This window comes from Phalacrocorax aristotelis, chromosome 5 (assembly GCF_949628215.1).
Source record: "Phalacrocorax aristotelis chromosome 5, bGulAri2.1, whole genome shotgun sequence".
In the NCBI taxonomy this organism is placed as follows: domain Eukaryota; kingdom Metazoa; phylum Chordata; class Aves; order Suliformes; family Phalacrocoracidae; genus Phalacrocorax; species Phalacrocorax aristotelis.
In genome coordinates, this window is record NC_134280.1 from 24,887,479 (window position 1) to 24,901,036 (window position 13,558).

General features: G+C 47.0%; 1 protein-coding gene across 4 annotated transcripts in view; it reads right to left on the reverse strand.

The window, feature by feature from the left end:
• The window catches only part of WIPF1 (WAS/WASL interacting protein family member 1), a 60,383-nt gene that overhangs the window by 10,817 nt on the left and 36,008 nt on the right, over positions 1-13,558 (reverse strand). For all 4 annotated transcript variants that reach the window (XM_075093492.1, XM_075093493.1, XM_075093491.1 and 1 more), the window contains 4 exons: positions 6,251-6,339; positions 4,596-4,725; positions 2,190-2,351; positions 238-1,011 (listed from right to left, as the gene is read on the reverse strand). In XM_075093492.1, coding sequence (XP_074949593.1) covers positions 238-1,011; positions 2,190-2,351; positions 4,596-4,725; positions 6,251-6,301 — 1,117 coding nt within the window. In that variant the 5' untranslated portion in view covers positions 6,302-6,339. The remainder of the gene's footprint in view (positions 1-237; positions 1,012-2,189; positions 2,352-4,595; positions 4,726-6,250; positions 6,340-13,558) is intronic.

Here is a 13,558-nt window from a genome sequence, read left to right on the forward strand (position 1 = left end):
GGGTGACAGCAGGTGAAGCACCTGCAGGGCTGTATCAGGGCAGGGCGGCTGAAGATTTTGGGTTACGCTCCAAGGGGCAACTCCAACGCCACCATTGGGACAACCGAAAATGTCCCCTTTCCATAAGGAGCTGTCACTTCATCCCACTGCGCCCATCTGTTCTCATCTGTCCATCCCACTGCGCCCCCCTGTTCAACCGCCGCCAGGCTCAGGACTCGCGGCCCCTCGGCTCCCTACCTGACCGGCTGGGGGGCTCTCTGACGGGCGGCGGGGGCCTCTCGGTGGGCGGGGGAGGCAGGGGTCCGGAGCGGCCGCCCCCGACGCCGGGCGCCGAGGAGGACCCCAGCGAGATGTTCCTCTGGGGCAGCCGCGGCATCTCGTCGCTGCCGCCGGGGCCGGGCGGGACGGGGGGCGGCCCCGGCCTGCTGGGGGGCGGCGGCGGGGGCGCCGGGGCGCCGAGGGCGGGCCGGGGGGCGGAGGGCACGGGCGGCTTGCTGTTCTGCGGCGGCGGCGGGGGCAGGGCCGCCTCCCGGGCGGCGGGCGGCCGGTGCCCGGCGGGGGGCGGCGGCGGCGGCGGCGGCTTGTCCTCCGCCGGGCGGCCCGGGGTGGGCGGCAGCGGCGGCCGGCCGGAGAAGGGGGGCGGCGGGCTGGGGCCCGGCTGCCGGAGGGACCCGGCCGACCCCGCGCCCCGACTGCCCGGGAACGGCGGGGGTGACGGCCCCAGGCTGGGCTGGCGGCTCACGGCCGGCGGCGGCTGCGACCCCCTGTTGTGCAGGCTGGAGGCGACGGGCCGCGGGGTGCTGGGCACCGGGGGCGGTGCGGCCTCGGGCTTGGAGACGGCGTCGGGCCTCGGCGGCGGCGGCATGCGGCTCCTCTGCGGCTCGGGAGCGGCGGTCCGCGGCCCCGACGGCGGCCCCGGGAAGCGCGGCGGGCCGCTCGGCGGGGCGAAGGGCTTAGCGGCGGCGGAGCGGCCTCCGGGCGGCAGGGCGGGCGGGCGGCCTCCCCCGGCCTCTGCGGAGACAGGAGAGGGCATCAGCGGCCACCGGGCAGCGGCTGGGCCCGCGGCTCCCGTAACGGGCTGCGTCCCGAGGCGCTGCACAGGCTAAGGGGGTCACAGCCCCGGCGTGGGGCACGCAAGTCTCAAGCTTGGTACCCGGCACCAGCAATTCTGATAGCACTGGGGAACTGCTCCAGCGAAGCAGATTACATCCTCATAACCCTTAGGAGGGGTGACTTGCGAGAGCGTAAAGCGGCTGCAATGTAACATAACTAATGCAGCAGCCATTGCACAGCGAGCAATAACATGGGGAGGGTAGAAATGGTGAAGAACAAGTATCTGATACTGTCAACCTGAAAGGAAAGAAATATTGGCTTTTAAATGATATTTAACAACAACAGTCAGGCATCAGGCTCCTCTCGGTCCTGTCTAGTAGCTGTTACCTAAGGATGTACTTGTGCACGTCAGGAAGAAGGCAGTTAGCCTTGCAGTTGAAGTAGTACTCTTCCGTGATGCCAGGAGCTTTTGTATTAATACAAATTCCCAAAATAGACCGTGTCACAATAGAAAATACCAGCTCCAAGACACTGTTCTGTACACGTGCTGAAAAACTTAGTCTATCAAATACCTAAGGTTCGCAAGACCCTGCAACCCCCATTGTCCAGTCCTCCTCCCTCAATCCTACGTCCTTAACCTTAGAAAACTCACTGGCCCCAGATCTCCTTCGTTTCAAGGGGCACAAGGCTTCGGGCAGCTGTTTTGCCAGCCAGAAGAATACAGCAGACGCCCCCAACAAGCCTCCAACTGCAGTGTGCGTACCAGCCAGCAGGGATGCCTCATGTACTCCCTTAAGTGGTAAATCACGCTGTTGTGGAGCTGATGCAGATGTACTTTCTGTTTGGAACGTAGATCTTTCTTCCTGGTGCACAAGGGAGAATTAACCTGAAATCCTTTTATGCTCCCCTCCAGTCCTGCACACCCACAGCTAAGGCAGGACCTAGACTGCCTGACTCTACTTTGTAGGTAGCAATTCAACATTGCTGAGATCTTTAGTTTTCATCAGTAACTAGGAGGGTGTGTGGAAAGAGGGGTCTCACTTCTCCCTCATAAAACCTAGTATTAAGAATAAAACAAGATCCAAGCTGAAAATTACATTTACTTTTTCAGACTAGAACTGCAAGGTCTTTCTTACCAGCATCTCGACTCGCAGCAGATCTGAGCTTTGGCATTCCTGCTTGAAACAGGCCTCCAAGGCCAGGTGGTCCGCCACCACCGCCACCACCAAAACCCCCACTGCTGCCACCGCCACCTCCTCCAAAGCCTCCACCGCCACCTCCACCAGGTCCTTTGGGTTCTGTTGGGAAAAATATCCCCCCACGTTAGGCAGAGAAGTGGGACTGACCCTGCAAAATCATCTCTTTCATTAGAGCAATGCTTGTAGCTGGGGAAAAATGGACAAGCTCTCAAAACACACAAGTCCTTGTTCAGGCTGGATCATCACAGCTACCATCACCACTACTATTGCGCCATGGAAGAGGTGGTGCAATAAACATAGCCACTATGTTTTATTAAGCCATCACTTTCCTTTAGTCTGCTCTGGACTGGAAAGCAGAGAAACAGTCACTATGGAGAATTTAGAACTGAGCATGGATGGGACCTCTGGAAATATCATGTTGTCTTTGTTAGCATCTTTGTAGCTGCTTCCCATTTCTTCATACCTTTGCTCTCATACTCCCCCCCTGCTTCTCCATAAGCAAACTGAGAGACTGGGCAGTCTCATGGGAAATGAGGAAGGAGGGAGGAAGACAGAGGTGTTCTTCCTCTTAGAGGTATCTCTGGTGATCACTTCTGGGAATGCACAGAACTCCGTCACTATTGATGACGTTGCAATATATCTACTCATTTAAAGCCTGGTGGGGAAAGATTTATGTTCTGATCACTTTCCTGTAGGTCCAGAAATGCAGTCCAACAGGCAGGAATTATTTTATCAGCCCCCTGCCTTCATCTCCCATTTCTGCAATGTCGATATTTCTGCTGTGACAACACAGAGATGCTGAAAGTAAAATGAAAGTGTTTCCACAACTACAAATACAGGGAATAGCCCTATTCAGAGCTTCACTGCATAATGAGCAGGCCCACAGGCTGGGATATCTGTGGAGATCAGTTCTCAGATGACAGGCTATATGGCTGAGGATCAGTTGCTTAATTTCTTGGCATCTCAATTTCCACAACTTTGGGTGGGCAAAAATTTCACTGACTTTAAAGTAATTAAAACCTGTGGATGAAAAGCACTTCTTATAATCCCACCCAGAAAAAAGGAGGAAGAATGTATTAATGGAGGAATGTTTCACATCACCCTTCTCTTTTTTAAAGCATGTTAGCTAAGTTCAGCTCTGACTCACATAGGGTGTGAACAAATGCTTCTACTATGGTTTAGTCTTTCATCATGATTTGTTAATTCATGTAAACAAGATAATAGGCCGCATCATTTTAGTCTTACTGTTTACCTCTCCTTTAACCCCCTTAATGCTTTTCTCCAGCCCATTACAATAGCTGGAACACATAACTTTGCTTTCAGAGATAATACTCAAGCGTTTCAAAACTACGTACCTGTCTGACTGCAGGACTGTATCTATTTTTTGTTATTGCTCTTATTTGGTCACACTCCTTTGGGCATTTCCTTCTTTCCTCATCATCTTCCTATCACAGTCCAGCCTTTAATTGCATGGCCAGACCTGGACTGAGTTGTATCACATTTGCTGATCAGTCTGTAGAAATGTCCTCTCTCCCTAGGCAATAAACACTGTTCCCTCCCACGTAGCAGGCTTGCTCCTGCTCCTTGCTCTTCTCCTGTTTCTGTTCTGTCTTCCCAGTTCTTTTGCTACACAGACTTTTCCAGCCTCCTCTCAGCACCTGCCAAGATGTACAGTGACACACAGCAGCAGCACAGCTGGATGGAGACCTTGTCTCCATTCAGGTAAGTGGAGCTGCTGCCTTGTGCCAGAGGACTGCCAGGCAGTCTCTCAGACAGCAAGGCTCAGCCAAAAAGGTAACACCCTGAGTCACTCCAGGAGTGGCAAAACTGCGTGCAGCGGAGTGACACACAGGTGGGGCTGTGGCTCCTGGCTCTGGTTTTGCTTTAAGTGGTACTGGGGCCATTAACACGTCAATGGTGTCATGCCAGAGGTGCCTTATTTTTATACTGTTTATGCAGAAGTAGAGACTAAAATTCCACTTTATTCTCTGTGCTCTCCTCAGTCCTGATGGCGGTTTTGTTTGCCTGATCTGCTGCAGCTCCTCAGCAGAGCTCCTAGTAGGGTTTGCATAGTTTTCCGATTTATGCAAATGAGAAAATGAACTGCTTTATGAGAGTAAGCAAACAAATTAACAGTCCCATTTCATAAGCAGTACTTGATTTCTCAGCTGACTTAATCCCTGATGAACAGAATTTAGTTTTATGCATACCAACTTCTGGCATTTTATTTTACCTGCTTCTCTCATGGCAGTTCATTAGATGATATATAAAATAATTTTCAGCATTTAGATATGTAGAACCGTTCACGCATCCAGAAACTCCAACATGCAGAATCATACTTACTGTCTAGAATCGGAGCACTTCTGTCATTAGTAACCGTTTTCTTTAGCTTTTTGCCTTTGGTAATATCAGATAATAGAGCATTTCGCCCTGCTTGTTCTGACCTGCTTAGGGTCGGCTTTTCAGTATTTGCCTGCAAAATAAAATTAAAAATAAGGTGGCAAAATAAACCTCAACTTCTAGCTACAAAGTTCTGCTCAAATATGGCAGTTACCTGAGACCTCAATTTCTGCTTTAACAGCACTGGAGCAGGTAGTGTGCCATGTCTGGCTTTGCGAATGACCTTATAGGTAGCTGACCTTGTTACTGACTCATGGCCCCAAACACTGCTGCTATTCTAACCCACACTATCCACTGGAAACAATGCTTTTATGTGAATGAATATTTTTTTAACTCAAGATTTAAAGTCTCTGATTTTTTTAAAGCCAAGGCATATCTGTGGCAAATTGCCATTTTTGAGACTGAACAAGAACAGACTACGCACATAATTTGACTGCACAAAAAGGTGGACATTCTTGAAAGTAGTGGTGAAAACTCCTAATATACAAATTCTGGATAAATCAGAAGAATGATGGAGCTTTATCTACACTTTTAGCTTAGATAGAAAGACTTCAAAATGGCAGTCACAACTTCAACAATATAGACCTCTTCCAATAGACCCAATAAAACCTTTAGATGCATGAGGTTTGTCTCAATGGTCCTCTCTTTTCAGTTTATGTTTTGGTGACACAGTTTTTCAAGGAAAAACCAAAAAACCCACCCATATGCATCTATGCATACACACACATATGTATACATGATTATTTCTTCTAGGAAATGGTGGTTCCTGAAAAGCTTTCCAATTTACCAGGATCAGTGCAACGGAAATTTCCTGAAAGGGGGCGAGAGTTGCCATGGAGGGACCACGCACAGAATCTGTATCTTGCTTGTGGTGGAAAATCAGGTAGAGACTCTTAGCAGCACAGCCCAAGCTATCTGTGTAACCAGCTAGGGTTCTGCTATGAAAATATCTGAGTACTTTACAATGCCATTTCAAGAAACTTCTTCTTTCTTGTCAGTGAGGTGACTGACTGTTGGAGGGCAAACACAGCACAAGCTGTATATTCCAGTTTAGGCTGACTTAAGTCAGGTCTGATGTAGTCTCACCTACCATGCTGTGCCAGCAGTGGATCCTGTGCTCTGATACCACAGGCTGGCTGAGGGCTAAGAACCATCCTCACCAAATTTAAACAATAGGATTGATTTTTTTTTCCCCCGGCTTGGGTCATGTAAGTACTAGAGTAGAACAAGGGAGAAGGTGGGAGTACGTGGCTGGAGACAGGCAAAGGAAGAGCAAGACAAGAGCAGTTCCCCTGACTTAGACAAGCTGTGCCTCTCCACCCAGGATTCCTACATCAGATCAAACCACCAGTGTGGGAGAAAGAGGAGGATGGAAAGTCAATGTGGCTAGTGACATCCATATGGGCACTGGAAGGCAGCAGATGCGATAGTCCCTCTTGGAGAATCAATCATCAACTATAAACAAAATGGTGCACAGCTTTCATCAAATATCATGCCTACCCTCATCCACACCTCAATGCCTCTGGACATCTCGTTCAATATGACAAGCAACAACAGAGGACAGTATATATGGTACATTTACCTCCTGTACAACTTACCAAGGCCAGTGTCGGGGGCGGAGGGGGAGCTGGAGGGGGAGGCACAGGCATGGTGGAAGGCTGAGCTCCTTCAGGTCTTGCTGAGAAACCTGCACAGCAAAACACAGAAACACACAAGGCCCAGAGATTAATAAATTATAATAAATAAACTTCTGCTCAGCTAAAAAACATAATTGCAGCTAACATGTTTATCTGCTACATTTTCTAAATCTAAATAATCTGCAAAAAGCACTTCATGTTTCATTGTATGGAAACTAGCTGCATCCTTAAATGCGGGCTCCCTACAGGATCCCCATTGCCATATAAACTCACAGACATACATATCCAGTTTTGCAGACACACACAACCCATGTGTTGCTATGGCAATGCATAAAATGCAGTAACAAAATTGAACTCTGTTTAATCCAACAGTCTTGTTCCTGTGGAAGTACTCCAGGATAATCCCACACCTATAGAATCAACCCTTACTTCAGGAAGGCATCACCTCTTTAAGATCATGCTCAAAAAGAGATGCTGGCCTTTTAAAGCCCTTAAATTGCTGGAAGACTGCCCCCGCCAAAAAAAAAAAAAGGAAAAATTACAGGTAGGGTGGACAGCAGAAGTCTAGGAAAGACTCATGCTTCTTCCTTTCTCCCTGCTTGCTCTGAAGACTCCAAGCTCCATCATCACCTCTGAATGCACCTTCCTCCTCCTCAGGAGCAGCACACAGAGTCATGCTCTGTGTACTTTCCCAGAGGAGGAAGAGCAAGCAGGCAGCCCAGCCTCTCAGCCACAGGCTGCTGCAGATGGAAAAGCCTGACTGCCAAAACTCAGCCTTCCTCAAGCTTCCCTGCCGGAGACCAGGCTCCTGCTTTTTCCTACCCCAAGCAGAATTTCCAACCTAGGGCAATACTAGGAGGGTCATGCTTGAGATGTAGAACTTCACTGCAATGAAAATATTAAACAAAAAAAAATAAATTACAAGTATCAAGGAATTCTTTTCAAGTCACAAGGGCTTTATGTGGCATTTTGACACACTGCTTGCTGGAACCTTGCCTATCGGAGGCTCCAGGGCTTTTCTAAAGGTGCTATGGCATTTCAGCGTGTGATTTGCTCTTGCCCATTCACCTGAGCCAGCTTTAGTAACAGTGATTTGCCACCTTTTATATAATATTTGCACAAGGCAGGTAAACACAGTGGGAACAGGGATAAGGGTTATTCTCCAGACAACCCCAGGCTAACAGCTGAGGTCCCCAGGGCAGTTATTTACAAGAATACAGAGCACTCACTTTCTGAAGTCACTTAATAGTTTTTGATAAAACCAAGGACAACTGTAGCAGCACAGTATCTGCCAAATCAACTTCATGCTAGGTACAGTACCCTTTACAGTTTAAATGAGCATTAGGAAAATTTTCTGAATGGAACAAAATGGCATTTGTAGTGAGGATTTGAGGTGAGTCACCACCTACAAAGTCTGTAAGGGCTCTGAGATGATCCAGGATATCTGTGTGAGGAAAAAATGGTTTGAAGTACAGATTTATCTTGTGAAATGCTCATGCTTTAGAAGAACGCTATAAATGCCACACCCTCACCACCCCCACCCCCACCCCACCCCCCACCCTCCCCGAAAAAACTAACACCAAAACCCCACGAATTGCTGAGCTACCTTCCTTAGAAGAAAGCTCTTCTTAAATAAGACTTTAATGAATTTTGTCTAAAATCTTTAGGGAGGAAAGGGCTTGGAAAGGAGTCAAACACCTCACCCCTAGCTCTGTCTGACTATCTAGAAAAAAACATAGAGTCCAAAGTGGCACTACCACCGTCTCTTGTGTTTGCAGGTTTTCTTCTCCCATACTGCAGAAACTTGTTTCTCTTTCCGGTCACTGTGAAAGAGCAAGCAGAGCAGAGGGGAAGCTGGCAGACAGACAGAGTGACTGACAAAGAGGAAACTGTGAAGTCAAGCCTATGCAGCACTGTGCAAAAACACGTGTTCATGAAGTCCTGCAAATAGACTGGCATGCTCTTATCAGTCCTCTGGTGCGTTACTGCACATCTTAGCATCTCCAGGGAAGCACCAGCTTCACATTCAGAGGATCTGCTTGAATTCAGTTCTATTCCTGTCTTCTGTATTTCTAGCTCTCGGTTGTTACATAAAACTCTGCACAAAGCCCTATCCTTTCCCGATCTGCTTATCCTAAACACAATATTTGAAATTTGAAGCCTATTAAAAGCACCAAGACTAATGCTGCTTTGTTATTCAGCTTCCTGTTTAAAAAAACAGTCAACAGGAAAATTATTTCTTACAGCAGACCACAACCATCCTGTTTCTTAACACAGTCTTTTCACAGCTGCAGTCGTCTCTAGCATAACAGTGCCATTAGGCTGTTTCACCAAGCTTTTAACTCCTTCAACTGGTTAAAAAGAGAAAGAAATTCTGCTCTCTGCACTGCTTTTATAAGAGGCTAAAGCAGTCTGGATAATGCGCTGTGAGTCTCCTCGGCACTCCATGTGCCACGGGAAAGTTTTCGGAGCAGGCAGAATAAAGTTGGGTTTGCTATCAGACTTTTAAATGAATTCCTTAAGGCAGCTCAGACCTGAATGCAGCAAGTGAGCCAGCTGGTCTATGAAACGCTTTCTCTAAAAAGCAGTATTTTTGCAAATGCTATAGCTTGCCTACCTCCCTGTCAGCTGCTTCTGCATGCTTGTACTGGTCCGTTCTACTTTTTTCCCTTTTAACTGAGTTGTTTTAGATCAACTTCTTAAGGAATTGGTGGGGATGGAGCAGAAGCAAGATAATGCTCGAAGCCTTAGTTCTCTGAGGGGACACTACTACCCACGGACGCATCCAGCCTCTCCAAAACCCTCCCTGCACACATTATTTGCAAGGAGGTAAGGGGGAGAAAGGCACTGGGTACCCCCTCCTTCCCTTTCCCATCTTCCAGAGGGATGACATCTTCTGATGTACCTGTAGTCATCAGCTGCACACTACCTAGTACCTCTTCGGTACTGAAGGGTTTTCTCAACGCTACAGAAATGGAAATTAGGTACACAGCTGCATGCTGGTGAGCTTAGCATTTAGCTACTGCTGAACAAGCCCTATATCCCCCAGGGCAATTACTACAGGTGTCTGGAAATGGCATCTTGGAAGCACAGGACAAGCTTCTGTAATAGGCCAAACTCAGGCAGAACTGGCTTGAAGTTTAATGCAGAGTTGTTTACTCATGATGTTCTAGCACACACACTTCCTTTAGGAGCCATCAGAAAAGAGATCATAAGGCATGACTCAGAAACCTGACTGCCCCCCCAAAGTATAATGCATACACTTACACAGCTGATGTAAAAATCACCCCAGTTTGTCAAATTTTGGCTTAAAAAGTTACAACGCTGCTTCACTCTTACTTTTGTCACTCTGACTCTGCTCCTGCTGCTGAGAAAGAGAATTTCAGAAACTCAAGCTGAAACTTTGCAGCAAGAAACGGCACCTCTGCCTTTGAAGATCTAACTCACCCTTGCTTGTTAGATTTTATACAACCTATTTCTTTGTCTTTTTGTAAGCAAAAAAAAAAAAGGTGCTCTCTGGATTCTTAAATTTGATCAATATAATCCTGTAGGAAGAATAATAACGTACTGATGAGATGCAGTGACCTGGGGACTTGCCCACACAGCACAGTGCGGTACTGGGGCTGATCCTTGGGATGAGCAGCACCTTTCAGGCTGCAGAAGCAAAGCAGCTGAGTCAGCACAACGCTGAACTTGAATTTTGCAGCTGCTTCATTCATCACTAATTCACAGGATTGCTGTTTTCCGCAGAGCACAGAGATACCCTAAGATGTGAAGCGTAACTCTGCAATTAGAGGAAAGCTTTGGTTACTGTCCTACACTTCAGCAATGGACTCAGTTCGTTATTTGCTCTTTGTCAGTGGGAAAGAGCTAGATTCAAGAAATGGACATTATGTTCAACTGCTAACAGCTGACACTATAAAATACCTGAAATAGTAACCGATCCACCCAGTAATAAATTTTACCTACCAAATCTGTCAACAACCAAGTTGCTTATAACACTTGGTGCTGCAGGGTTGAAAAGGAACCAATTCCGAAAGACCAAGGCTGAAGGCGTATCAGTACTTTGAAACCCAGGATGCATGTCCTTGCATATTTTCTAGGCAGTAGTGTAAATTTTCACAGCATTTAAGAAGCTACACGGAAATGTTTTATCTAGATGAGCATTAGTGGTGCAGCAGAAAGGACTACGGTAACTAACCTGCACACACACACCACAGTGTCGGGCCCCTGAGCCCCAAACACAACGGTCTGTATTGTCAGCAAGAAAGAAGGATTTCCACAGCTGGCAGCGGCAGCTGTTCTCCCACTGCGAGGCGGGCGCCAGCAGCGCCATGCACACCGCCATTTCCTCTGGAGGTCCAGCCCCAGTCAGGGCTGCCATCGCTACAAGCAGGCACCCCACCACAGCCCTCACACTGGCTCTGCACCACCTCTGCTACAATGCCAGCGCCAGGGCAGTCTCCCTGCAGACCACAGGCAACCTTCTCAAGATGGGTGTGCACGCAGCCTGCATCTCTGCCTTTTAAGAAAGCCACCCCAGCCATTAGCAAATGGGATGCCCCAGAGCTGTCCACCCAATCCCAGGAAACTCATACAATCAGAGCTGTATAAGGAAGTTCTGATTTTTGCAAGCTACCAGGCATGCCCAGCAGTCACTCTCAGAAATGATATTAAAATATTATGATATGCAACACATCATGATAAAAACTAATTTAATTTAAAAACCAAAACAGAGGAAAGTGTATGTTGCGTTCTGCAAAGAGCCGCTTGCTCTACGAAGTAATCCAACAAAAGGGCAACAAGCAAAAGTGGCACTAAACTAACTTCAGTGAAATACAAATTCTGTCCATTTCAGATTTAATTTGGTACTTCAGAAATAATTTCAGGAGCAATACAAATGCTAAAAAGAAACGTGACATTTAACATGAGATGGAGAGTGAGAACAACTGGACTGCAAGTGCACTGTTTGGATCTAGTCAGCCATTTTGAGCTGCTTCGCGGCACCCTCTCTTAAACATATTGAGTCAGAGGCAGACAGTCAGCTCACTGTGGTTAATCATTTCCTGCATGATTAATTTCCAAGCAAAAAAAGAGGAAGGAACAAACAACTGTAGAAATAAAATATAATTCATAGAACTTAAAGGGAAAAAAACTGAAGTCACCAATTAAAATGGTGATTGGCCCTCTATGCAAAAGGACCTAACTTCCAAACCAGTACTGATTTGGTTTTTTCAAAATGCATTACTTCCTGCTACGGAAAGAAGGGAAAATTGTTAAAAAAACTGAATTTGAGGAAATCGGGCTACGTTACCAAGTACTTTAGTAAGGTAGCTCTCAAACCAAACAGGACAACTAACTGTAAACATATTACACAGTAGTTGGAAAATTTAAAATCAGTTTCATATAGACCACAATATTTTTTTCAGGAGCTGTTTTTTAACAGAGGAAAGAACTATTAAACTGTTTTGATAAAAAAATGTTACTGTTATGTCATGAAATTTGTTCGAGTCCCCCCGCTCCCTCTTTCCTTGGTGGACCCAAGTCATTAGTAAGTCTGCATGTCCCACATTTCACCACCGTATCCTCCAAAGGCCAGAAGGGCTGTCTGCATTAAGAGAGTAGGTGCACGAGTGCAGCAAGGTGTGAATGAGAGCTTTAGAAGATACTCCTCCCACACAACGCCATGCTAGTAAATCCCACCTGAAAAAAATTGGGTATTTTTCTTCTCCTTTTATTAAACTTCTAAATATGTAGAAACCTATAAATATACATATAGGTAGTTTTAAGCCCCTAAAGAATTCAACAAGGGCACTAAACCAAACTCAGTACAGCATGAAGCTACTTGAATGTACTGAAGAGGAATTCCCCTATCGGGTGACGAAAAACTGTTTAGGAGACTTTCTGGCCTCAGTCACTGACACATAGAGGCGTGAAACGCCTGACAGGAGCTAAAGTTACCTGATACATGTTTTAACTGGACACAGCGGGGCTGCTGTATAAACACCCTATACTCAGCAGGAGAGCCTGGATTCTCCTCCTCCTAACTGGGATAAACCTTTCGAAGCTGATGAGCTCCAGACGAATAAAGTGACACCTAAAATGCTACTCTTAGTGTTTTGGGCCCTTCAACATCAGTGACTGGTCTTCTAAGAATGGTTTCTGGCTGAAACTATACTCCTTTTGGTGCAGGGATTACAAGACTTTGTGGACTGAGAAAGGACATTACAAGGGTGTGAGAATACAAACTGTCCTATCCTGTCTGGAGGAAGCTATGGTAGCAAAACGAGGCACTAACATTTCACCCTTAAAACCACTTCCAGAGAACCAGACAGCCAAAAGAGAGACCAGCAGAGGAGAAGTTACTTTGGATGCATGAGACCCAGGGAAATTCTGGGGAGCTGCCGCTGCCAGAGAGAGGAAGCCAACTTTATTTGGGACTTCTCGCATTTCAAAGAAACCCTCCACAGTACCTGAAATGAGTGGTATGAGTATGACTTTCCACCCAGACTGAAAAATGCCACCCCCTACGCAAAACGCCAGAGCAAAGTGGCCAGTATCAGTGATGCTGGAGAGGTCTTGCCCAGACCCCAAGTCAGAGTTTCCTTTCTCTTTCCACAAACAGCCCTTGGAGGGGTGACAGACGATAGGCTTCATTCACAGGCGCATGCGCAAAGTGGATGAGGTCTATGTGGCACCAAAATAGGACTCAGCCCAACCTGAATGACACAGAGGAGCAGGCAATAACAGGAAGATCTACCATGGGGAACCACACCTTTACAAACTTGGCAGTGACCAACTTGAGGGATGCAATGCCATCCCGCTGCAGTCAAGGGCCAAAAGGAGAGAAGAGGAAAGCAAGAGCCTGGAAGTCTCTGGCAGGAGTACACAGGGCAGTTCTTGGGGAAGAAACACATGTCAAGCCAGTATCACAGTGTGCATTTTTTCATCCCTACTTAGGCTGCAGAGAGATTATATATTTGTTTTGTTTTAGACATACCATTTTCAATAAATTGCAGAGTTCTAGTCTTCTACCTCTTACAACAGCGTAACTAAGCTACGTGTAAGGTGCAGGTGCTGGGGGGCTAGTGAGGAGCAGTAAGATAAATAACCACACTAGCAAACAAAGCACAAGACCAGTTAGATAAAACAATGAGAGGATGCTGTGAGGTGCTTTCACATCTCTGTGCAAGTTAGCCCAGGCACTCACACCCTGCCAACCCTGTAGCACCTCTATCTTCCTCTACCCCTCATGCTCACCTCCCTCAT